This window comes from Parasteatoda tepidariorum, chromosome 2 (genome assembly GCF_043381705.1).
Source record: "Parasteatoda tepidariorum isolate YZ-2023 chromosome 2, CAS_Ptep_4.0, whole genome shotgun sequence".
In the NCBI taxonomy this organism is placed as follows: Eukaryota; Metazoa; Arthropoda; class Arachnida; order Araneae; family Theridiidae; genus Parasteatoda; species Parasteatoda tepidariorum.
The window spans coordinates 67576957-67601621 of record NC_092205.1 but is presented as its reverse complement, the minus strand read 5'-3'; the positions used below and the strand labels follow the sequence as shown (position 1 = coordinate 67601621).

Here is a 24665-nt window from a genome sequence, read left to right as displayed (position 1 = left end):
TACTGGTTTGTTAGCTCAAGGCCTGGTTTCTTAGAACTAGCGCCTTATCTGGGCGTCAGCGGAAAGCTGACGTAGAGCTGACGCCAAAAATATACTTTTTTGTTAGCTCAGCGTGAGCAGTCGGTCCAACGAAGACATTATCTCTCATTGCGCATGCGTTAATAACATAAACAAAAATTTATTTTGAATTTGCATTGATTTTGTTATTGTCGACCAGTGTTTTAGAGAACAAATAATGACTTTGTCCAAGAAAAAACACATTATAGCTGAGTTAAATGAAGAGTGCTATGCTTAATGAAGAAGCTATGGTTTAATGTCAAAATCAAAATCTTGGCTGATTTCAATGTGCTGTTGGATGTTGTCAGTCATTGCTTCTGTGGTTAACGTCACGTTGTAATCCAACTGCAGTTGAGTTGGATGGCAATTGTAGTTCTAGATGAGCGTTCGATGACTTATACTATCAAACTCACAAATGGACCAATCAGAGGTTAGCTGATTTCCAGCTGACGGCGTCCTGTCCTAAGAAACCAGGCCTTAAGCTGTTTTAAGCATCTTACTGCTGTTACTTTTCTTCTCAAAACAAGTCTTCAAATCCTCAGATAAAAAAAATTGCTGAGATAAATTAATTTTCTTAAAACATTATAAATTACTTAATTATAATTATTGCGTTTTAGGGAAAAAGAGGAACTAACTTTTAACTGAAGTCATTAATTATTGACCTATATCTTTAACCAATGAATTAAAATTTTAGTAATAAATGTTGAATGATATTTGATCTAACTATTTTTAGCTTTTGAACTTATAAGCTGTTTTAAGCATCTTACTGCTGTTACTTTTCTTCTCAAAACAATTCTTCAAATCCTCAGATAAAAAAAATTGCTGAGATAAATTAATTTTCTTAAAACATTATAAATTATACACCTAAAAATATAATATTAAGTACAGAAAAATATTTTGAAGAAATATAAATATTCCTACTTGCTTTTTACTGGATCACCAGAATCATTTAATAATCGCATAAAGGCCCAACCACAGCTCATTTCATATTCTTCACAAAACTAAAAATTAAATTAGACATTTTTAGATTTATAATAACCAATGAATGAATCAAGAGCTAAATAAAACAATTTTTTTATGCACACAATTAGTAACAAATCAAAAAAAAATTCCAGTGTTTTAATAAAATAAACTTTTAGAAGTGTGAAATTCAGAATATGAGATAAGATAACAAATAATAAACTCACCGCTTTCTCAAAACTAATGCAGAGTTCGAAAAGAATACCTACAAAAACATAGAAATTTAGCTAAGTAAACAATCAAAGAGTTTTATTAAAGTCCGAACTTTATAATGTAACATGGCATGTTTTAATCAAATAATTAAAATCATTAATTGAAAAAGGTTAATACAGTTTTTATAAAATATAAAATAATAATAATAAGCATTTGATAACAACATAAAAACAACAGAACATCAATCTTATTATACCAGCACATCCTTACCAGTGTATCATATTTAATGTAAATCGATACCAATGCTCCATTAGGTTAAAGTTTGTATGTGTTATGGTTTAGGTCAGAAAAAAACTTTAAAAAATTGCTTCCAACTAAAATTATGAAAGAATTTATTTACTTAGTAAAACTTATTTGAATTTATATCAAGCAAAATTAAAACATCCAAGGCAATCATTATAGCAATTTTTCAGCCTGTTTCTTACAATTTAGTCAAGCTGGATATCCTAAAATTAAATTAGACAAAACTAATTTTTACAAATTGTTTATTTACAAAATTGTTAAAGTAATTTAAACTAAAGTGTCAACATTATCTGTCATATTTTTACTACAATATTTAACAAAGAAACTCAATTTGAATGAGCTATACTATATTTTTAATTATTTATAATAAAACTTTTTTCTTATTATTTATTATTTGATAAATTTTTGTACACTGGATTTCTTTTAATCAAGTGCTTATTTCTTGTTAATCAAATGTTAAGAAACATTACAAAAATCAGTGTCAGAAAAATAGTTCCTTTTATATACAACAAAATTTATTATAAGAATATAATTTTTGAAGAAAACATGCAAACAAAGCAGCTCCTCATTGTGAATCAATCATTTATTTGACATTTAAAAAAAAAATTTGAGTCATAAAAAAACAGTTTTTTTGTAAATCAAAGAGCAATAAGTAGTTTTAAAATGATAAAAAAAGCATATCTAAAGTAAAATTAAACATTTATTTTTGATAATTTATTTAAAGGCAATCATACATAAATGTAAAAATGCTTATGCTCACAAATTTCAGAAAATGCATTTCAGAAAAATTAGAAATTAAGAATTTTATTAACAAATTCAGAGTTTTGAATTTGTACTTCAAAAGTTCTAAAAAAATTGATTTTACAAATGAGAATAAAACTAACAAAACATTCTCTATCTCGTTTGATTTTAGAACACTTAGACATAGATTATAATTGATCAAACCTATATACAGTGCATAAGACAAAAAAGTGAACACCCTAAATAATTTTTTAACATGCACTATGTCTAAATTTTAATGGCTTAAGAGCCTAACTTTAAATATGCTAAAAAAATTGGTGAAAATGATATTTTAAGTAATAAATTAGACACAAAAATATACTTTCTCGAAATAAACATACATTTGTTTCATCGGTTTTGGAATTTTAACCGTCAAAATATGTGGGGTTAGCCACAATCTGGAAGTTATGGTCTCTATACTAAAATACTGTAAGAAAGTACTCAAAAGTTTGGACCCCATAATGTTAATTTCACTTTTTATGCAGCATTTTTCTATATTTTGATTAATTTTTATGCTAATTAAATCACACACAATTGTAAAATTTTTCTTATCAAAAGATGTAAAAATAATTCTTTACATTTATTTGTTATTTAATAATAGCCAAAACAAAATTGAATTGTATGGTAAACAAATTTTTACACCAATTTTAGTATGTAACTTTGAATAACAAAATATAGAAATTGAACAAAATCAGTTAAATGGTTCTCAAAAAATCAAATTTTAAAATAATATGCATTTAAATTTTGATATTTTTAGCATATTGATTAGGCCCTTGATTCCCCAATAATGAGTTCTAGCATAAAAATTCAATTATTAAATTTAAAGTTATTCAGAGTGTTCAGAATTTTTTATCTTGCAATCTGTACTATGATAGATGTTTCAGAAACTTATCAACCTCAAAAGCATAAACTATAAAAAGTACCTAGCGTAGGGTAACCTATATCAGCCCTAATAAACACTTCCCCATCTTCCAGGCAGGAAGTTTTAGAAGTTATCTAAAGAAAAATAAAGTATTAGTTTTCTATTAGATAACAAAAAAATAATGAGTTAAAAATAAATATTCTTCCCACTCTCAATTAACAATTATTATTCGATAATCATATGTAATAATATTGGAGAAGTATTGCTGTAACATTCTAAAAATGCTTGATTTTAACTTTTAATTATTTATCATACATTTTATGCATTGAAATATAGAACTTCTATAATGGTTTGGAACTTCTTTTAGGTTTTCAAGTTTCATCTAATTTATGCAAAAACTCTTACCAGTATTAGATTATAAGATTAATTTTACAGCCAAGGAGATTTTTATAATGTTTTTACTAAAATAATAAGAAAATGAATATCTAGAAAATCCAAGTTTATCATATTACAATTTATGTAAAAATTAAAAATTTATTGCATAAAATTACAAGAGTACAGATTCATTTAAAAATTACAAATCCGATTAAAAAATCAATATGTAATAAATAATGGATGGAAACTACGTTTAATTTTCAAGTAACACAGATGAAATTACACTCTTGACTGTGAGTTTGATTTGGAAAAAAAAAAACTATTAAAAGCTTACTTCATTTATTAGTTGCCACATTTTGCTTCATAATTAAATATTAAAGTTTAGTTTCAAGATAATGTTACTGAATAAGTATACTATAAAGATTACATTAAAACAAACAATACAATTTTTTTATTATTATTTTAAGAAATTTTAATATTCAAATATAGCATTAATTAGGCTTTTATTACTAGCTTGATTAAATATTGAATTCAATAGCATAAGAGCCAGAAACAGTTCTTGTCATGAAACCATTGCACTGAAACTCAAATCAAATGATGTTATATTAAAGTAGATATATCCTAATCAATAGATGAAGTTAATCAATAAGCTTGAAAATCTTTTTTTTTATTACCCTCTAAATTAGCTTACCACAATAATGATAATGATAAATAAATAAATACATTATTTGTACCTTTGTCTTGAAGGACCATAATTTTGTTGAATTCTCATCTGGGTGAGCCTTAACTGTATGAATATTACTCAAAACCTACAGAAAATATTTATGATTAAGAGAAAAAACTTTAGTAACAACCATTTTAAAAAATTATTCTTTTAAGTCATAAGTAAATAAAGTAAATGCTATGCACATTACAATATCTTCAATAAAAATAACATTATAAAAGTTTTATAAAAATGTAAATATAATTTTCCTATCAATAAAGAAAAATAGGTACTTACGTATTAACGCAACCAGGCCAAAATTTGCATAAATCGCCAAATTTGGCGAAGGTAGAAAAATTGAAATCAATTTTTTTTTAATAAAACAAAGTATTTTATAAACAAAATTATAAGCATATATTTTAATAACCTTTTAGATTACATATTATTTCGACATCACATAGTGCATTACTTCTCATAACAAATACAGTTTTTTATATTATTTTGTTTTGAAATATAAAATAGCAATTAAACCAGGGTTCGCCAAGTGGGCCCACTTTGAAAAAACCTGCCCGGGTTTTATTGGGCGGGCCCACCTTGAAAAAACCCACTTGGAACGATAAGTGGGTTTTTTCAAAAAAAAAAAAATTTATTTTTTTTTACTAAAACTTATTGTTTTGCATTTACTTTTATATAATTTATAGTGCAGCATAAATTTGTCAAATTGAGTTGCATGATTTATATGATTAAGTTTTTAATATTAGTAAAGTAAAAGAAACTCGAATCTTCATATAATTTTATAGTAGGTACCTACTATTGAAAACTTCAAGTGGGTTTTTTTCAAAAAGTAATATTTTAATGATATTAAATGAAATAAAAATTTAAATAATATACTCTGAAAAGATCAATTTTTCAAATATTGTTGCATGCTTTATATATTAATAAACAGGTTATTATTATTAATTCATATGTTTAAAAAAATTGAAAAGAAACAATTTTTTTCTTTTTTTACCAAGTGATACATTAACAAATTTAAACAGTTTTATTTTCTGGCTTTAAAAAAAAAAAAGCTAAAACTTTTTATAAGAGAACTTTTTAAAATTATTTATCTAAAAATGAAATCATTTTCCTAGGGTTAATTATTTGAAAACAAATGGGACAAGTAACTGATACTCTTTATAATTATACGTAGTTTTAATTTCACTTTCTATTAACCTTATTATAAAAACATGTAAGACCATTAAATATTTATTTCAGTTTTTTATTTAACTCAAGTCAGATGAAATTTTAGTTTTTACTGATTATAAATATTTACAGATTATAATTTTATAATAGGTAATATCCATATGTTTAATAAATATAGTAAATAAATGTGTGTGAAAACAAAAAGATTAATAAACTTGTTCCTTTTATATTACTGCATTTATATTTTATAATTCTTGAGTTAAAAAATTATGAAACGTAATGTACTTAAAAATAAAGAAGATTCAAATATGTATTAGTGATAATGCGTTATTTAAACTTAATATAAAATACATATAACCAGGGTTCCCCAAGTGGGCCCACTTTGAAAAAACCCACTTGGTGGTTTTTTTCACAAATTGTTTTTTTTTTAAAATTTGGTTCAAAAAGAAGTATCTCCTAATACTATCATTGGACATATCGTTGAAGTTAACAAATATTTTAGAAATGTGCATCAAGCACATGGATGGGCAAATGAAAAAAACTGCTTGATGACCAAATGATACTAGGTGGAATTCATATTGTGAGCGCGTAAAAACTTTTGCCAATAATTACCATAAATATGAAGAGATTGTTCTTGAACAATTTTATATGTCAAAAAAATTAAATAATGTTGGGCTTTACCAATAAACTATCAATTGGGAAAAACAGATATCAATTGTTTCTGAAGCTTTAAAAAAGCTTCAACCAGAAAACATTTCAATTTCAGAACCTGTTGAAATATGAATTAACTTACTATCGTGTGATGAATTAGAATCCCATAAACATTTTGTTAAAAGATCAGGCTGTTCAGCCACATCATTTATCAGCATATGCATCCTGGATCCCGAAACAAGGGGACAATTTTTAAATGATGAACAAGACCAATTAGCAGAAAGCTGTCTTTCTAAGCATCATCCAGAATTTCTGCCACGTGTTATGGCATCCAAAATTTCCGATCCTGAATACTTTCCAAAATCAATGATGCTTGACACTGTTATTGAACAGTTTTCATCAAAAAATAGTGGAAAATTATGGCAAAAAAAAAAAAAAAATAAGTAAATAAATAAAATTCCTAGCTTCCACAAAATTTCTGTCAATTCTTTTTTCTTTGCACTCAGCACCAGCATCCTCTGTCTCTATCGAAAGACACTTTTCAACTTTCGGTTTGGTGCAGAGTAAACTTCGAAATAGATTAGGAATAGATAAAGCTACAAAACTCGTAAAAGTGTATTGCCATCTAAGAGAGAAATGTAGACACTTTGAATCTGTTGTATGATAATAATAATAAAGGAAAAAATTGACCTTTTTTTTAAAGTTAACTCTTAACATCTGCTGACAATTTTTAACTATTTGGAGAAAGTTTATCACAATTAAAAAACAGTTAAAAATTAAAATATTACTTTTAAGATTTTTTAAATATTTTTAAGATTTCATTTGAATACAATTTATTTTGTTTCTTTTAATCATGTTTAAAAATATTGAAAGCAAACAAAAAAAAATTTATTAAGTGATACATTAAACAACAATAAACAAATTTAAAGTTTTATTATCTGATTTTAAAAAAATGAGCTATAACTTTTTATATATGCTTTTTTATAATTTTAAGATTAATTTGTTTTTTGAAACTATAAAGTTAAAATGCATATATTTATCTAAATATTTGAAAAAAGGGACAAGTAACTGATACTCTTTATAATTATACATAATTTTAATTTCACTTTCTATTAATCGTATTATAAAAACATTGAAGACCATTAAATATTTATTCCAGTTTATTTTTTTTACAGGTAAAAGTCAGATGAAATTTTAGTGTTTACTTATATAACTCTATTTAATAAATAAAAATATTTTCACAGTAAAATTTATGAGCACTAAATGAAAAAACCCAATTTTCCCCGGGTTTTTTCAAATAAAACCCAATTTCCCCCAGTTTTTTTCAATAAAACCCACGCGGGTTGGGTTTTTTCAAAAATCCCCGGGTTTTTTCAAACCCTGAATTAAACCCTTCCGGTTTCGAATTTGAATGAGTTGCAGAATTATTTTTTCGGCGGAAATCTTTTGGCTATTGCTTTTAGTGTTCCTTCGGTATAATTCTATATCCCTGTAACAATGCAACAGCATCTTTTTCACTCGCAGGCAGATCCCAAATACCCATAGTTAAAGTATTCCACGGCATTCAATCTAACCAGTAAGCAAAGTAATTTGTTTACGAAAAACCACGTATAACACGTAAGTAGGTAGGTTGCCGTAAGTAGGGTCGCCAAATTTGGCGATTTATGCGAATTTTGGCCTGGTTGCGTTAATACGTCAGTACCGAAAAATAATTTTTTAAAGTTAGTATGAAATTAAAAGGATTTTTTAGCACTGAAATTTTCAGAAAAAAGATTTAAAAATTAATTTTAGTATAAATAAATGCATTAAGGATTTGCAGACATATTTTTGTTTTGTAACACTAAATTACTATTCTTACAGTAATAAGTAAACATGAATTAAACACATGCTATTCAAATATTTTAGATAATCAATGCATAAGAGCTTATTTACCTTATTTCCATCATGAAGGCACATCCTAACTTGACAACTTTTAGTTGTATAGCCTATACATAAGCAATTATGTAAGTAAAAAAACATAATCAACAAAGCTTAAAATGCAATACATCTATTTTATTACCTGCAGGTGGCTGGGGAACTTGTCTAACAGCTACCAATTCTACAACTTTTTCAATAAAAGTTCTATTTGTCTTCAACTGTAAATAAAAAACACTATGGTCAACATAATAATTATTTATACAAGTTAAATCAAATGATTGTATGTTAAATAGAATGAGTTATATTTTATTGACTAAAAATCATAGTTTACCTAAAACCAGATATTTTGTATTAGAATCTTTAAATCACATTATATGCGCTTCTATCAGATATTTTGTATTAGAATCTTTCAATCACATTATATGCGCTTCTACCAGAAATTCTTCAAGACACTATTATAAATAGGGTGTTTCAGGATTATTGGGACAAATTTTAAGAAGAGGTAGGGGACATTTCAGGGATTCAGAATTATGCAGCTACCCAATGGTCATAAACATCATGGGAAAATACTATGACAGGGACTAGAAACAAAGAGACGCAAAACTGAGATCATCTGAAATATCTATTGATCAAAGATATTACATGTGATGTGGTAGATGCAGGGCCGGATTAACCTATAGGCACACTAGGCACGTGCCTAGGGCCTACGAAAAACTTGGGAGAAAAAAATTTGTTGACAAAAATAATTTAGCTTTAAAAACAACAAGTGTATTTTGNAAACATAATCAACAAAGCTTAAAATGCAATACATCTATTTTATTACCTGCAGGTGGCTGGGGAACTTGTCTAACAGCTACCAATTCTACAACTTTTTCAATAAAAGTTCTATTTGTCTTCAACTGTAAATAAAAAACACTATGGTCAACATAATAATTATTTATACAAGTTAAATCAAATAATTGTATGCTAAATAGAATGAGTTATATTTTATTGACTAAAAATCATAGTTTACCTAAAACCAGAAATTTTGTATTAGAATCTTTAAATCACATTATATGCGTTTCTACCAGAAATTCTTCAAGACACTATTATAAATAGGGTGTTTCAGGATTATTGGGACAAATTTTAAGAAGAGGTATGGGACATTTCAGGGATTCAGAATTGTGCAGCAACCCAATGGTCATAAACATCATGGGAAAATACTATGGCAGGGACTAGAAACAAAGAGACACAAAACTGAGATCATCTGAAATATTTATTGATCAAAGATATTACATGTGATGTGGTAGATGATATGTGAAAATGTCACACAAAATATTAAAAATTTTTATACCCTTGCTAGTGATAAATGTATTACACCATGGAATCATGGAATGGCAGATTTGCTCAAATACACCTGGATTTTGTTTTATATCCGCAGCAGCAGCACAAACGATGTTTGCAACCAGATTCATTTTGGAATCCACAGGCGTTGCATACAGAGAACTTTCAATGCACCCTACAGAAAGAAATCCGTGTTGCTTAAATGAGGAGAGAGTGGTGGCCAGAAAACTGGTCCATCACGCCCAATCCATCTTTCGAACATCCTAGCTGCCGACAAAGACGTTTCAGAAAAATTGGCTGCTGAGCAAATCTGAATCCATGGTTGTCTCCTATCTCCCTTTAAAGTTGGTCCCAATAATCCTGGAACACTCTATATACAGTAGAACTTAGAATTTTTGACATCCAAGAACCGAGGGTATGTAAAAGTCTCAAATAATCGAAGGGTTCTTTATGGCTACATTTTTAAAAGTGTACTAACATGCCTCTACATACAAAATTAATAAAACTGGATCCCTACTATCAAAAAGTTAAGTAGATCACCAACAATATGTTTCATACTGTCAAAAGATGAGAAAAACTGAAAGTAGGGATGTGCATCAGTTAAGGATTAAAATATTTAGTGGCCCAATAGTTCCTTTAAATAAGCCCATGAAATATATTTTAAAAAAATCTGAAAATAAAATAATATCAGAATTTTTTTCCAGCCTGTTCTGCATCAGTTACTAATCAAATTGATAGTCTTTCGTTGGGTGTAAAATAGTAACTATTCTGGTTGACTAGTAACTATTTTAGTGTTGATAGAAAAATGCAATTTCATTTGAATTTGTATAAATAAAGTGGAAAAGAAAGTTTCGAAAAGATAAATAAATCCTTACAATCAATTTCTTACTATAGTAGTTTTTTTCCTTTTTTTTGCAACAAAATTTCTAATTTCCTATTTTGGTTTCAAAGTTATTTTCAGGCTTGTCAAAAAAAATTTAAAATCCCCTAAAGATACTATCAGTGTTCAAAATTACTGGGGCATTTACGTATTCAAACTTGGCAATATTGGGTAAACCAAACAAATTTAAAGTTTAGAATGAACACAATAGATATATTTATCATCAAAAATTCAATAAATCAACCATTGCTGAATCTTGAGAGTAGATTTAATTTTGATAATACTAAAATTCTTTTCTCTTTGGAATCTTGTTTCATTCACATGAATACTGATTTCCTATTTAATGATGATATAAATTCCAAATAAATGGATTCTGATTTGCCTCGTTTGACAACTTCAATTTTTCTAGTTTTATTTTTATTTACTATTTTATTTTCAATTTTTTTTGTATCTCCACATTTTTTTTTTGAAATGTGTTTTGTTTAGCTCATTCATATCAGGTAAGTTTTGAAAGTGGACTTTAATTTTCAAGTGCTTGAAAATATTCATTTTCGTCTATGTTTGTTAGCCAGTCTAGAAGGGTGTTAGATAACTGTAGTTTTACTATAACATGTTCATATAGTAAAAGTTTAACAAAGTGGTACTGTTTTTTTTTTTAAATATACTTAAAACAACTTTTTTTTTAAACTAGTGACACTACTGCAGTACATGATATGAATCTAGTGATTCAACCCATTAAATCTACTGCTATTTAACAAATTTAAATTTCCTAACTAAAGATACAGGAAAGAACAATTTTTTATGCAATTAAAAACCACCCAGATTCCAGTTCAGAATTAATAGATAAAAGACAAAAAGTGACTCAATTATTTTACAGTTTACTACAGCTTAATGTTTTACTTTTCTTTCTTTCTATTATTGATATTTTAAAAATTTTGAAAATGAATGAAATAAAAAATATTTAAAAAAAAAAAGAGTTGAATAACTTACTATTGACTTCCGTAAGTATTTTGTTTTGAAAGAAGAAGAAAAAACGTATTTAAATGCTTGATTTTAACGATTAAAAAATATTTTAAAGCTTTTTGTTTTAAAATGTGTGGTGTTGCTCATAACAATATGGACTCTTTACTCAGTCAAAACAAATTTATAATAGTAAATGTAAAGAAATGAAACTCACGCTGAAGCCTGATACTTACTGCTCCTGTAGTGATATCATAATTGATGTCTTCAAATGAAAGACCAAAAGAATCTAGTTTGGGTGACATAAAAGCACCCATCATAAATCTGGAATCTAAATAAACCAAAAGTTAAAATTCAGATTTTACTTCTATACATAATAAAACAGAGTGAGTAGCCAGATTTTACAACAAAAAATAAGCACCTTTTAAGTACTTTTTAAGAACTCAAAAAATATTTTTAATCACTTTTCAAAAAGAAATCATAATTGGGATTTGTTCAGAAATAAAGATTATTTTTTCTATTGTTTATAGTTCTTAATTTATAAATATAAAATCAATAAAATTTATAAACATTTTCAAAAACTTTACATAATCATGATAAAATAACTAGTTTCTGATAAATATTGCAGGGAAAATTGTGAAAATCATGTATTTTTTGTAATTTAGAACAACAATCGANTTTTTTCTATCGTTTAAAGTTCTTAATTTATAAATATAAAATCAATAAAATTCATAAACATTTTCAAAAACTTTATGTAATCATTATAAAATAACTAGTTTCTGATAAATATTGCAGGGAAAATTGCGAAAATCATGTATTTTTTGTAATTTAGAACAACAATCAACACAGCAAAAGAAAAAATCTCTTTTGAAAAGATAGAAAATTAAGCATGTTTTACAAATCCTGAATAAAAAACACCTTTAAAGGTTTTTAAAAAATGTAAATCAAAAATAAGTACCTTTTAAAAACGCTATGTACCCTGTAAAGTAAGATGTATGCAAATCTAGAGCATTGTAGGTTAATGGATATTATGGATACACTTATGAATACAAAATTTAACATGAAGGTAGATGTGAATCAGACATGCAATTCTACATCTATATCTACATTTTCTGCCACATAAAATAAAATAAGATGAGTGAATCTAAAGTGTTGTAGATCAAAGGTGGCCCTCACAGATAGAAAATTTAACATGAAGGTAGATGTGAGCCAGACATGTAGTTTTACATCTATGTGTACATTTTCTGCCACATAAAAGAAAATAAGATGAGTGAATCTAAAGTGTTGTAGATCAACGGTGGCACTCACAGAATAGAATTAACTCACAGAATAGAAAATTTAACATGAAGGTAGATGTAAATCAGACATGCAGTTCTACATCCATACCCACATTTTCAACCACATAAAATAAGATGAGTGAATCTAAAGTGTTGTAGATCAACGGTGGCACTCACAGATAGAAAAATTAACATGAAGGTAGATGTAAACCCATTAGGAAGTTCTACATTTATTTCTTTATTTTATTTCTATATTTTATCTCTAAATATTATATAATAAGATGTATGTGCATCTATAGTGTTGTGGACAAATGGTAACAGTCACAGTTAAAAAATTTAACATGAAGTTTGATGTTAACCCATCATGCAATTCAACATCTACCTTTTAGTTTGGTACATTGATATTTTGACATTGGCTCACAATTATGCTACATCATCTTACTTCTTTCTCAAAAACTTATGTCAATGAGAGTATAGCATTCATACCTCAATTAACATATTAATTACATCATCCACCATAGCCTATAAGTTTAAGATTGAACATTTACAGATAGAAGATAATTTCAGCATGAATATTACATTTAAGACATACTTCAAAGTAAATAGGGTGTTGCCAAAAATAGCATCATTTTTAGGTCACTACATAAAAGATAATTGATTAAAAAAATTAAAAAAAAGATTAGCAAAATATTTAATTGTTTGTAAAAATCTCTAAAACGCATTACGTTGAAAATAAATGCCATTAAGCATCAATTGCTTTAAATATTGTTTAAAAAAAACAATAGAAATCACTGAAAAAGCATGATTTTACCCTGAAACTAACAGTAAATTTTCTATTTTGCAAGAAAAAAGAAGAAAAAAAATTCCACATATAAAAGTAAAGACTACAAAATCTGTACAATTTTATAGTTTTGCCAATAAGTTCTTTAGTTTAAGAGAATCTTAAGCTTCAGCAACAGTCACCATTTTTTATCTCAAAAGTTTAGACAAAAGCCTTGATGAACTGCTCCATATAAACATAATTATTATAGATTTTACAATCAGTAGAAAAAACAGACTGAAGCAATTCAATTACATTAAAATTATTTTATCGATTGCATTTCAAAAACAATACCATTTTGAAATTTAGAGATCAAAAAATTAAAGACTATTTCTTTAGATTAAAAAAAAATGAAAATTAATAATAGAATAAAAAGATCAATACCAATATACTATTCATAAAACTAAAAATGCATAAAAAATTATAATCAAAATAGTATAAAATATAAAGTTTCCTTTATAATCAAAAAATAATTTAATTCAGAAACTAAAGATAGCACTGCGAAAAAACTAACAAATTAATAAATAACTGCATATTAAATTTGAACATCAATAAACAAAGATAATAAAATAAAAGAACTACCTTTTTTCAATAGCTGTAGAAGTTTCGATTGACGAAATCCAGGTGGAATATTGGAATTTTCAGAAAAAGACTTCTTCATTTCCTATGTACACAAGACTTTGATTACCACCAATAAATAATATTGATAGTAATATATATTTATAAATTTGATGAAAATAAAGAAATATTAAAAGATTAATGTAACTATAGATAGGATGATTTAATCTGGTGTTAAAAGCACAAGAGCCATATGTAACTGTTTTCTAAAGATATTAAAATACAATATGGTTTTAAAAAGTAAAAGGCAAGATCATATAAGAAAGCTATGAAATTTCGAAAAGAAATTTTTTAAATTAATTTGCTTACAAAAATTCAGTTTTTGGTAAGTCTTATTATGGAATAATCTGAAAAGCGAAATAAATTTATTTTATTTAAAGAAAGGCATAGTTTTTAACTTATAAGTTTAAAATGTTTCAAATTCAAAATAAGGTAGTATCACTTCACCATTACATCTTCTGTTAAAATATTGAAATGGGCTATTTTAAAGTACCCTTTAGTGAAACGTTTTAATACAGATATATTTGAATAAATGAGTTCAAAAACTGGTCTTCTCCAACAAAACTAATTTTACAAGAAATACAAAAATCTGCACAGTTTAGTATCAGCTTGATATATAGAGCAGTTTCTATTTTTTCATGTTAATATATGACTGGTCATAAAATATTCTATTGCAATTGTGCGCTGACTTCACATAATTTTTAAATTTAAAATTGAGAGCTAGGAGATGGCTGGTTTTCCGACAAAAACTTAAAACAAATACTGCACATTATTTTTAATAAGGAAAATATTAATAATTATTTCTTTAGAAATGAAATAAAGTCTTTATTTAAGAATAAGTCTGCATATTCATGGATATTTGTGCAGATTCAGAAATCTTTTGTATTATGACTATCTCTGTTCGGCTACTTACAAATTTCTTCAAAGAAAGACAAAAATTCATTTGTCTTTCATTCATTTGGTTATAAAATATTCTATTGCAATTGCGCGCAAACTTCACATAAATTTTAAATTTAAAAATTAGAACTTGGAGATGAACGGTTTTCGGTCAAAAACTTAAAAACAAATACTGCCATTATTTTGAATAAGGAAAATATTAATAATTTGTTCTTTAGAAATGAAATAAAGACTTTATTTAAGTATAAGACTGCATATTCATGGATATTTGTGCAGATTCAGAAATATTTTGTATTATGACTATCTCTGTTTGGTTACTTACAAATTTCTTCAAAGAGAGACAAAAATTCATTTGGTTTTTAATGTTAAAAACTAATTTATGCCTGAAATTTTCTTGTGTCTTATGGCAACTTCTCCAAATTAATGTTTCCTTAACTGGTTATGATTTAGGATTTCATAAACCGCCAATGAAAGGAGATACTTCCAACTTCTCTAGGTTTTGTGCTTTTATAAATAAAACTGCTATAAGATGACACCTGAAACTGTGGTTTTTCCTTTCCTGCCTTTCCAATGGAGCATTCTGATAACACATTTTTCTTACAATGCTTCGACCACCAACTTCTGAAATCAAGTATCATATTACTTGCAGCCACCTCATTTACAGTTACCCGCTACTTTTATCCCTCTTTATTTTCTGGCAAATTCCATCCAAAGAATTACCCTCAGAATCACTCATTGTGTGATAAAAAGCATAAACAAAATAAGAAGCCTAAACTAAGAAGTTAATTGTTAGGTTATCAGTGTTTTCATCATAGAAAAAAAATGGGTGAGAATTTCTCACCCTTTCTCAAAAACAGGGTGAGATTTCAGAAAGTTAAGTGAGATTTCTAAAAACTGAAAAAATACAAATAGACTTGAAAAAAAAATTTCTTTCATTATAATACATTTTTAACGTCTTCTATTTTTTAAAGCATTGAATATTCTTGCTGCATCATCATAGAAGATTTTGCCTTTACTAGGTATTTGTCCATCTTACATTAGTGCATNAATTTTACAGGTAATACAAAAATCTGCACAGTTTAGTATCAGCTTGATATATAGAGGCTGTTACTATTTTTTTCTTCATGTTAATATATGGCTGGTTATAAAATATTCTATTGCAATTGTACGCTAACTTCAAATAATTTTTAAACTTAAAAATTAGAACTTGGAGATGACCGGTTTTCCGTCAAAAACTTAAAACAAATACTGCACATTATTTTTAATAAGGAAAATATTGATAATTTGTTCTTTAGAAATGAAATAAAGTCCTTATTTAAGTATAAGACTGCATATTCATGGATATTTGTGAAGATTCAGAAATCTTTTGTATTATGACTATCTCTGTTCAGCTACTTAAAAATTTCTTCGAAGAAAGACAAAAATTCATTTGTCTTTCATTCAAAAATTAGAACTTGGAGATGACCGGTTTTCCGTCAAAAACTTAAAACATATACTGCACATTATTTTTAATAAGGAAAATATTAATAATTTGTTCTTTAGAAATGAAATAAAGACTTTATTTAAGTATAATACTGCATATTCATGGATATTTGCGCAGATTCAGAAATCTTTTGTATTATGAGTATCTCTGTTCGGCTACTTACAAATTTCTTCAAAGAAAGACAAAAATTCATTTGGTTTATATTGTTAAAAACTTATTTGATGTCTGAAATTTTCTTGTATCTTAAGGCAACTTCTCCAAATTAATGTTTCCTTAACTGGTTATGATTTAGGATACTTTTTTTGTACAGAGTAAATATTAAATTTTCATAAACCGCCAATGAAAGGAGATACTTCAACTTCTCAAGGTCTAGTGCTTTTATAAGTAAAACTGCTATAAGATGACACCTGAAACTATGGTTTTTCCTTTCCTGCCTTTCCAACAGAGCATTTTGATAACACATTCTTCTTACAATGCTTCGGCCACCAGCTTCTGAAATCAAGTATAGTATCATATTACTTGCAGCCACCTCCTGTACAGTTCCTCGCTACTTTTATCACTCTTTATTTTCTGGCAAATTCCATCCAAAGAATCCTCAGAATCACTCATTGTGTGATAAAAAGCATAAACAAAATAAAAAGCCTAAACTATAAAGTTAATTTTTAGGTAATGCAAGTGATTTCATAAGCAACAACGTCCGCCGTCTGGTGGTATATTTTCATGTTTTTTCACGTCATCTACAGAATATGACATGTTTTCCAACTAAATTGAGATTTCATTGTATAAAATATACTATACCAAGAAGGAGAATATGATCTTTTGATGCCATAACTATGCATTGACGTAAGCTTAACTTAAAAATACAAGAATATCAATTTTGAAAAAGTAAAAATGACTGGTTTTTGGACTCATCGATTCATTTAAAAATAGTACCCCTTTGAAAAGTAGTATAAATATTCCATGCCCAATATTACTAACATTAGTTATTTTTTAAAGTAATACTGAGACAGTTATTTTATTTTTAAAACTTCTAAACCAATATGAAAAAATTTAACTTGTATCGGAATATCTGACAAGCAATGTTTTTGATTATCATATAATGAATTTTTTTTAAAAAAAAGATACTGCCCAAAATGTTAAATAAAAAATATTTTTGTGCCATCTTTTCCCAGATCTTACTACTCTAATTAAACTAAAAAATTATAGTTATGAAAAATATTTAGATAAGTAATAAATTTTAAAAAAAGTGCGCCTCCTCACCTCCTTTGATTGATTTTGTTGTTTCCTAAAAATAAAAATAAAAAGTTAACCCGAGCATTTGAAAAAAAAAAAAAAAAAGAATTAGATNTTGAAAAAAAAAAAAAAACAGAATTACATTGCAGAATAAGAAAATAATTCATTCATTAGATAATAAGCTTGAAGAAAATATTAAAAAAAATCTACATCTCTTTTATCTGAAAACTAACAAAAGCAGATTACCTTATGCAGGAGTTTCTCAAATTGGAGAAGAATAAAAGAAAAAGAGCTTTAAGGTTACATCTACATCTTTAAAACTTATATACAATAATAATAAACTTCTTTTAAATGAAATTCAAGATCAATAAAATGAATGTAAAACACAATTAATTCTTTAGAAAAAGGAGGAAAATTATTATCAAAACTAAAATGCAGTTAAAATACTAAAGGTGATTACTGTGAAATAAATGCTTTCATTGAACAAAAATCACAATTTCAGATATTTTTCAAAAAATTGTTTTAGTTATGCCCTACTTGATATTATAAACTGAAATAAGAGTAAGATATTATACAAATCGGTAATATAAAAAAAAGAAAATATTAGATGTTTTAATGTTTGATTAAGCTTAATCTGGTTCTTAATTTAATTAAATTTCACAATTTAAGTTGAAATTACTAAGAATGTCTGATAATAAAACAGGACAGGGTGCAAAGTTTCTATTTCTATTGTGACCATATTTAATGCTGGCAAGTAGGTTATGTGTTCGATTATAAAATGTTGTGTTTCACATCAAACTACCATACTGTTCTTAGAACTGTGAGATTTCAATCCTCAAATATTAAAAATGGGAAGTAATAGGTTAGTATTTAAGAGGAAGAGTAACTGAATATGCAAGGATGTGAATTAAAGCATTACTACAATCTATGTTAACAGATGCATGTTTTTCATATCTATGCTGGCCTTCCAAGGAATGTTCTTTCTTGTATTTGGAATGACCTGTTCTGAATTTGGAATGACCTGTCTTGAATTTGGAATGATCTGTCTTGAATTTGGAATGACCTGTCTTGAATTTGGAATGACCTGTCTTGAATTTTGAATTAAGGAAATAAAGAAACTCTTCACATATTTAACCTAAATCTCTTTAATAAACAATTGGATGCTGATACAATGAAACCTTTTTTGAAGAAATATCAGTGTTTTTACCATAAAATGTGTTTCAATTTTTCATTTTCTATGTTCTTTTATGGTTTTAATCACCAAAAAGTTCTTTATACTACATCTATTAACATTTTGAAAACTGTTTAGATTTTTCGTGAAAATAGCAGTAAACAAACATTCTAGTACTTTTTTTTGGCTATAACTTCGGAACTGAAGTTTCATGCCCTGCAATAAAATATTGTCTTGATAACTTCATAAAATAAAATGGTTAAAAAATAAAACAAATAATTCAAAAAATAATAATGAGACTACTAAACTCTTATTCCTTTCATAATTTTTTAGTCAAATTAATTGTAATTATAGGTAACAAACTAGTATAGTAAACTAACAACATATACTAATAAACTTTCATGTTTACTTACTGTTTTTCTAATTCTATAATCTCTGAAACATGAAAAATAGATAGATTTAGAAATTAGAATGTTCAAACAATATACATGAATAAAATTAAATTATTACAGCATTGAAATTTACCTTTTGTAATCGATTTAATGTGATCTGGAACCTAAAAAGTAAAATAAAGCATGCTTTAACATAAAAGTTATAATATACAAATGACAAACCTCAATACAAATTTAACCATTAAATTTTTTCTTTTTAATTAGTGATTCTCACATATACAGGAAATTAGGGACACCAAAAACATAAACAAAGTTAAATGGACTCAAAATTTGTTAAGAAATTAGACTGCTTTTAGACTACTTCATTGAACTTAACCTTAAAATGAAGTTAGTAGTTAATAATGAAATAAGTAGTTTAATAATGAACTAAGCTATGTTTCCTGTTTACAATTATATCTGTTTGTTTTTTGTTCTCTACTCTTTTTTCCACAAAATAAGTGACAACAAACTGGTTTTGCTAAGCTGATAACTTTAAAAATTGATGTACTAATATCCATCTAATATGAATTTTGACAATTTTTGGTTCTTTTTATGTGAAAAAGGAGTTATAGAAATGAGGATGCAATTGGACAACTAAATTGCGCAATTCTATTGCAGGAATCTTTTTACAGGCTAAAAATTAAAGCATATGTAAACAATCCTTAATTAAAAGAACATTAAAAAGAAATGCACTAATAGTTTCAAATATTTTTCTCAATTTCGAGAATGTTGTGCATAGCCATAATTTGTTATTTTATTTTATCGAAATATCCACAATTTTAGCATTGCTTGGTAATTGTATAAATAGAAATGACTAAATTATTAGGTATAAATATCCTAATTTATCAAATCACATATTCAAATATAAAATTTCTTTAATACACATTTTGCTTAAGTTAATAATAGCTTATATCAAATCTTAGTGGATATCTTTGATTTAATTAAAATGTAAAACTAGATATAATTTCAGAACAAAATAATTTCTTAACTAAAGAATATATTAGTAATATAATAATTACGTGAATTGAAATAAATGACACAGCACAATTTATATACATAATACAACAGAAATAAAAAATCAGATAGAGTAGTAAAAAAAAAATTAACACGAAATTTGAAGACAAACTCAAATAAAAAGTACATTATAATAAATAATTTTTTTTTAAAAAAAGAAAATAGTTTGAATTTACCTTCAGAAAATTTGAAGGAACAAATCCAATCGCGCCAGAAGAATTTCGAGCTTGCCACCAATCATCTTTTCTAAAAATAAAACACTAATTACCAAAGAATCAATTACAACTAACTAATTATAACCTTACGTTTTATTACTATTATAAACAGTAATAGAATTCAGCTATCTGATTCTTAATTCTATTGAATAAAATAATGATGATCTTAATTCTAAGATTTAATTATACTTGATTAAGATTAAGAATTTATTGGTTTTATCATAATTTTTTCAAAAATCAGGTTTTACTTGATAAGCAAACACAATTTACACACTTCAGTTTTACAAATTTTCAGAATCTCTTTTCAAATCCAATAAAATTCAAACTTAGCTAAAGTAGATCTATAAAAATTTTAACATTTACAAATATAATACCTAAATTTCATCAATTAGAACATTTATAAAAACTGCAATTAAAAAATTTAGCATTCATTTATAAAATACTACTACTTTTAGTGCAATAACAACTTATTAATGCTATTACATTTTAAATAATTTAATTAAAATGGGATATCATAGCAATCGGAAGAAATTATCTCCTTTTCTTTTACTGATGGGGAAAAAAGACAATTTATATTGAAAAAAGAAATATAATACCTCACTCCAATAATGGTTAAAGATTCACCTTCATCAAACGAAAGATCACCCTCTTCCTCAGCAGAAAACTTACACAAAGCTGTACAAACCTATAGGGGGAAAATAACAAACAATATAGTATTAAATATTTATTAAAAAAAAGCTGACATTTAACTTCCAGTTATAGTTTGGCATCTTAATTTAATATTTTTAAATTATGTAAAAATTAAATGTGTATATACATATTTTGTTAGAAATATGTCTTATATAAGATATAAAAAATATACAACTAAACTAACATACAAATGTACATTGTTCTGGGCAATTTCCCATTGAATTATTTTTTTAACTTATTGGCAGATGTGACATTTTTCTTTCTCTTAAATATTTACACTTTCTTTTTATACAACTGTGTTTCATTCTAATTTCCCCATACCCTGTAATTAGAAAATTATGGTATAAAGGGTTTTTCCGTTTTAATTTTAGATAAGCAGGTGATTCAGAGCAAAAAGATAAGAAACTTTATCCATTTGCAGTAAGAAAATTAAATTAGGCTCTTTACATGTATGATCATTTAAGAGAATAAAATTTTTTTTATAACTTTCTATACACAGAATCCTTGGTAAGCTAAAGACATGTGATGAATAGGTAATTCAAGGCGTATATGATTAGTTTAGTTGGGTCAGGTGGGCTAAAGTGGGTATAAAATCAAGCTTTTTTTAAAGAAATCACTAAAATCAAGCCATTAAATTTATTTTACCTAAAATTTTGAGGAATTCATGTATACATTGAATTCATACAGATTAAATATGAAGCATAACTCATCAATTTTGTCTTGCTTTCTTACAGTAATGCATTAAAAAGAAAATGTTTTGATATACCCACTTTACACCACTCTGGTACTCACGTACTAAAATTAGAATAAATTTTATTAAAAAACATTATTAAATATCGATTTAGAAATAAAATTGTAGGTAAATAAATGCATCATGATTTTGTTTAAAAAATAAACACTTTTTAACATATTTTTAAGTAAACGAGTTAATGTTCATGGTTATAAAAATTAGGTTTCACTTCGGGTGCAGCATATGTTGCTGAACAATTACATCAAAAAGCAAGAAAACTCTAATAATTTTTGGTTTATTTGAAATATAAATGAGAGTGTAAAAATCAATATCTATGGTGTTGTTAACCTTGTGAATGGTCATTTTAATCTAAATGCATAAATATCCCATGTATTGATAAAGAAGTATAATCGAAAAACACTTTAATAAACAAACCAGAGAAATGTAAATAAATAAAAATAAAAATATGAGCTATGAAATTTTTTTAATGTGTCAAGTCTTTTTGTAATTTAACAAATTTTTTCTTTTTTTTTCTAAACTCTAGTTAGGTTTTTTTTCTTCTCTTTTCTTTTAATAGGCAATTATTTTAGAAGAAATACAACTATCAGAATATACCAAATACTTGAACTATTATGTAAAACACTCACTAATGCATTTGATTCCTCAGACATATTAATATTATCCGACGAGTCCATAGCTTCCAGATCCAGTACTCAGAATACCTAAGGAAGAAAATGTAAGATGAGAAGGATACTATGAAATGCAATCAATTATATAGTCCAATCCAAATATATGGCAGCGTTCCCCATAAGTAATTTCAGAAGGGTGGTCTGTCATATAAAACCTTTGATCCCTATAAATGCGCTCTTTTTTATAAAATAAGCCATCATCCCTTAAAACACTGTCTTCTTACTCATGTTCCATTTTTTAAAAAAATATAAAACTCACTGTTTAAATAATAATTAAACACTGGTAAAATTCTCTGTGTTTATAGGTTTCATTCTAATTACTATTATAAATATTTATTTTGTTAGGATAATTCTCAACTGGTTAAATTTTAATAAGTTTCTCTTTTTCAGGATGGGTATAACAATGAATTTTTTAAGTGATTTTAAAATGACTTTTTAAATAAATAATTTTTTTTTTTAAAATGCACCTTTAAATGTTAATTTTTTATAATTTTTAGTTTAAATTATCGAAAAAACATTCAAGTTGTTTATCAATTTATCATTTTTTTTATTTTAATTTATTTTGAAAAAACTTAATGCTCAGAGAATGTCTTTTATCATACCTTTAATTATCTTTCATAAACTTCAAATTTCACTCTTGTTTTGATAATGTGTTCATATTACTTTTTGAATATATACATAGTAGTATAAGAAATTCAAGATTGCTGAGTATTAAAAATTGTTGAGAATTAAATTCAGTTATTACATAATATTACACAGTTTATTACATTTTTTACGGTGTTAAGTTAGTGCCCTTTCTAAACTCAAATTGCCCTTTTTTTAATCCGAGGAACTCTGTATATAATAAAACAAAGTCATAATATTAAAAATACAAAGCTTCAAAATTCAACATCAACTGCAATTTTGTTGTTAATTTCTTTATTTTAAAGCAATTAATTCTAAATATCATCTTCAAGCTTAAAAAACATTTTATAAGCTTCTATACGTACTGAGAGGTCCAGTTCCCTGCTCTTCAAAAATTTATACAAAAGGATAAATTTGATTATAAATAATAATTTTATGTAAGAACATTTTGCAGCTGTGTTTGTTGTGACAATATTAGTGATTACTTGAAACTAAAAAATAATTAACTGAACTAGTAAGAAAATATTTAAACTTAGCAATGCAAAATATGTGATATAATAAAAAATAATAAAATGGAATTGATTTTCCAGCAATCTATAACAACAATCTAATATTGCATAACAGTCAAAATTGGTAACGATCTTTATCTCTTTTGGGACTGTTATAATTTTTAAAAAAATTGGTATAAATGTTATGGTATAAATGGCTATATTTGGCAATATCTATTTTCTTTCTAGTATTTTCTGCTACTTTTGTCAAGCATAAGCTTATAAAATGAAAATCTCAAGAGAGATAAATTTTTTTACGGCAATGTATAAATAACCAAAATTTAAAGCAAACCAGTAGTAGCTAAACCACTACTAGTGCTAAACACAGTGACTCTGCTTATGCACTATAACTCATCTAAAGTAAGTCCTGTCATCGCATAAGTCAAGGGGGGGGGAAATGATATGTTCCCTATAATATATAATTCTCCAACGTGGGAAAAAAATAGTAGATCAGCAGATTTGTGTCGGCAAAACTATAACCAAACTTTAAATATATATATAAAAAAATTCTTTTTCTTCTTTATTAAAAGCTGAAGGAAAACTAAAGTATCAAATTATCAAATTACTCAAGTTTTTTCCTAGTATAGCTTTTTGGTGATGCAGGCTTTTCAGTCAAAATGAAAATTAATTGTTCACCTGTAACTCTTTTTAGTTTTAATTTTTTTTTCTCGTTTGCTTATCAAATAGATTGAATAATTATTAATGTAAATATCAATAGATGGATAAAGAAGAAAATTTATATTATTAAGGACCCATATTTATTAATATAGGACCCATAAAAATGGAAAAGAAGGGTCCTCAGGATTCATAGTTTCCAAAGATCAGCAGAATTACTGTCTACACCAGCGGTTCCGAAATGATGTTACATGGAACTCTTGAGTTCCATGAAAAAATCACAGGGGTTCCAAGAGTTAGGACATAATCAGTCACGAAGTTCTGTAATAAAATTTATATCCAATTACTTTTCCATGTATTTAATATTGATCTAATAACTATTCCTAACGTTTATTTTCATCTTTTTTAATTTTTATGTAAACAAGAGCGGCATTTCAGCTTATG

The 24665-nt window shown here is 26.3% G+C and overlaps 1 protein-coding gene across 1 annotated transcript in view; it reads right to left on the bottom strand.

Moving 5' to 3' along the window:
* LOC107440055 (nephrocystin-1) overlaps positions 1-24665 on the bottom strand; it is a 36789-nt gene that overhangs the window by 11090 nt on the left and 1034 nt on the right. Inside the window, exons 2-15 of the mRNA XM_071177689.1 lie at positions 22393-22467; positions 20922-21010; positions 20287-20356; positions 19191-19221; positions 19079-19100; positions 17522-17546; positions 13846-13927; positions 11403-11497; positions 8146-8221; positions 8019-8071; positions 4285-4359; positions 3237-3309; positions 1245-1282; positions 979-1058 (exon numbers count right to left, since the gene is read on the bottom strand). Of these exons, the coding sequence (XP_071033790.1) occupies positions 979-1058; positions 1245-1282; positions 3237-3309; positions 4285-4359; positions 8019-8071; positions 8146-8221; positions 11403-11497; positions 13846-13927; positions 17522-17546; positions 19079-19100; positions 19191-19221; positions 20287-20356; positions 20922-21010; positions 22393-22440 (857 nt within the window). The 5' untranslated portion in view covers positions 22441-22467. The remainder of the gene's footprint in view (positions 1-978; positions 1059-1244; positions 1283-3236; positions 3310-4284; positions 4360-8018; positions 8072-8145; positions 8222-11402; positions 11498-13845; positions 13928-17521; positions 17547-19078; positions 19101-19190; positions 19222-20286; positions 20357-20921; positions 21011-22392; positions 22468-24665) is intronic.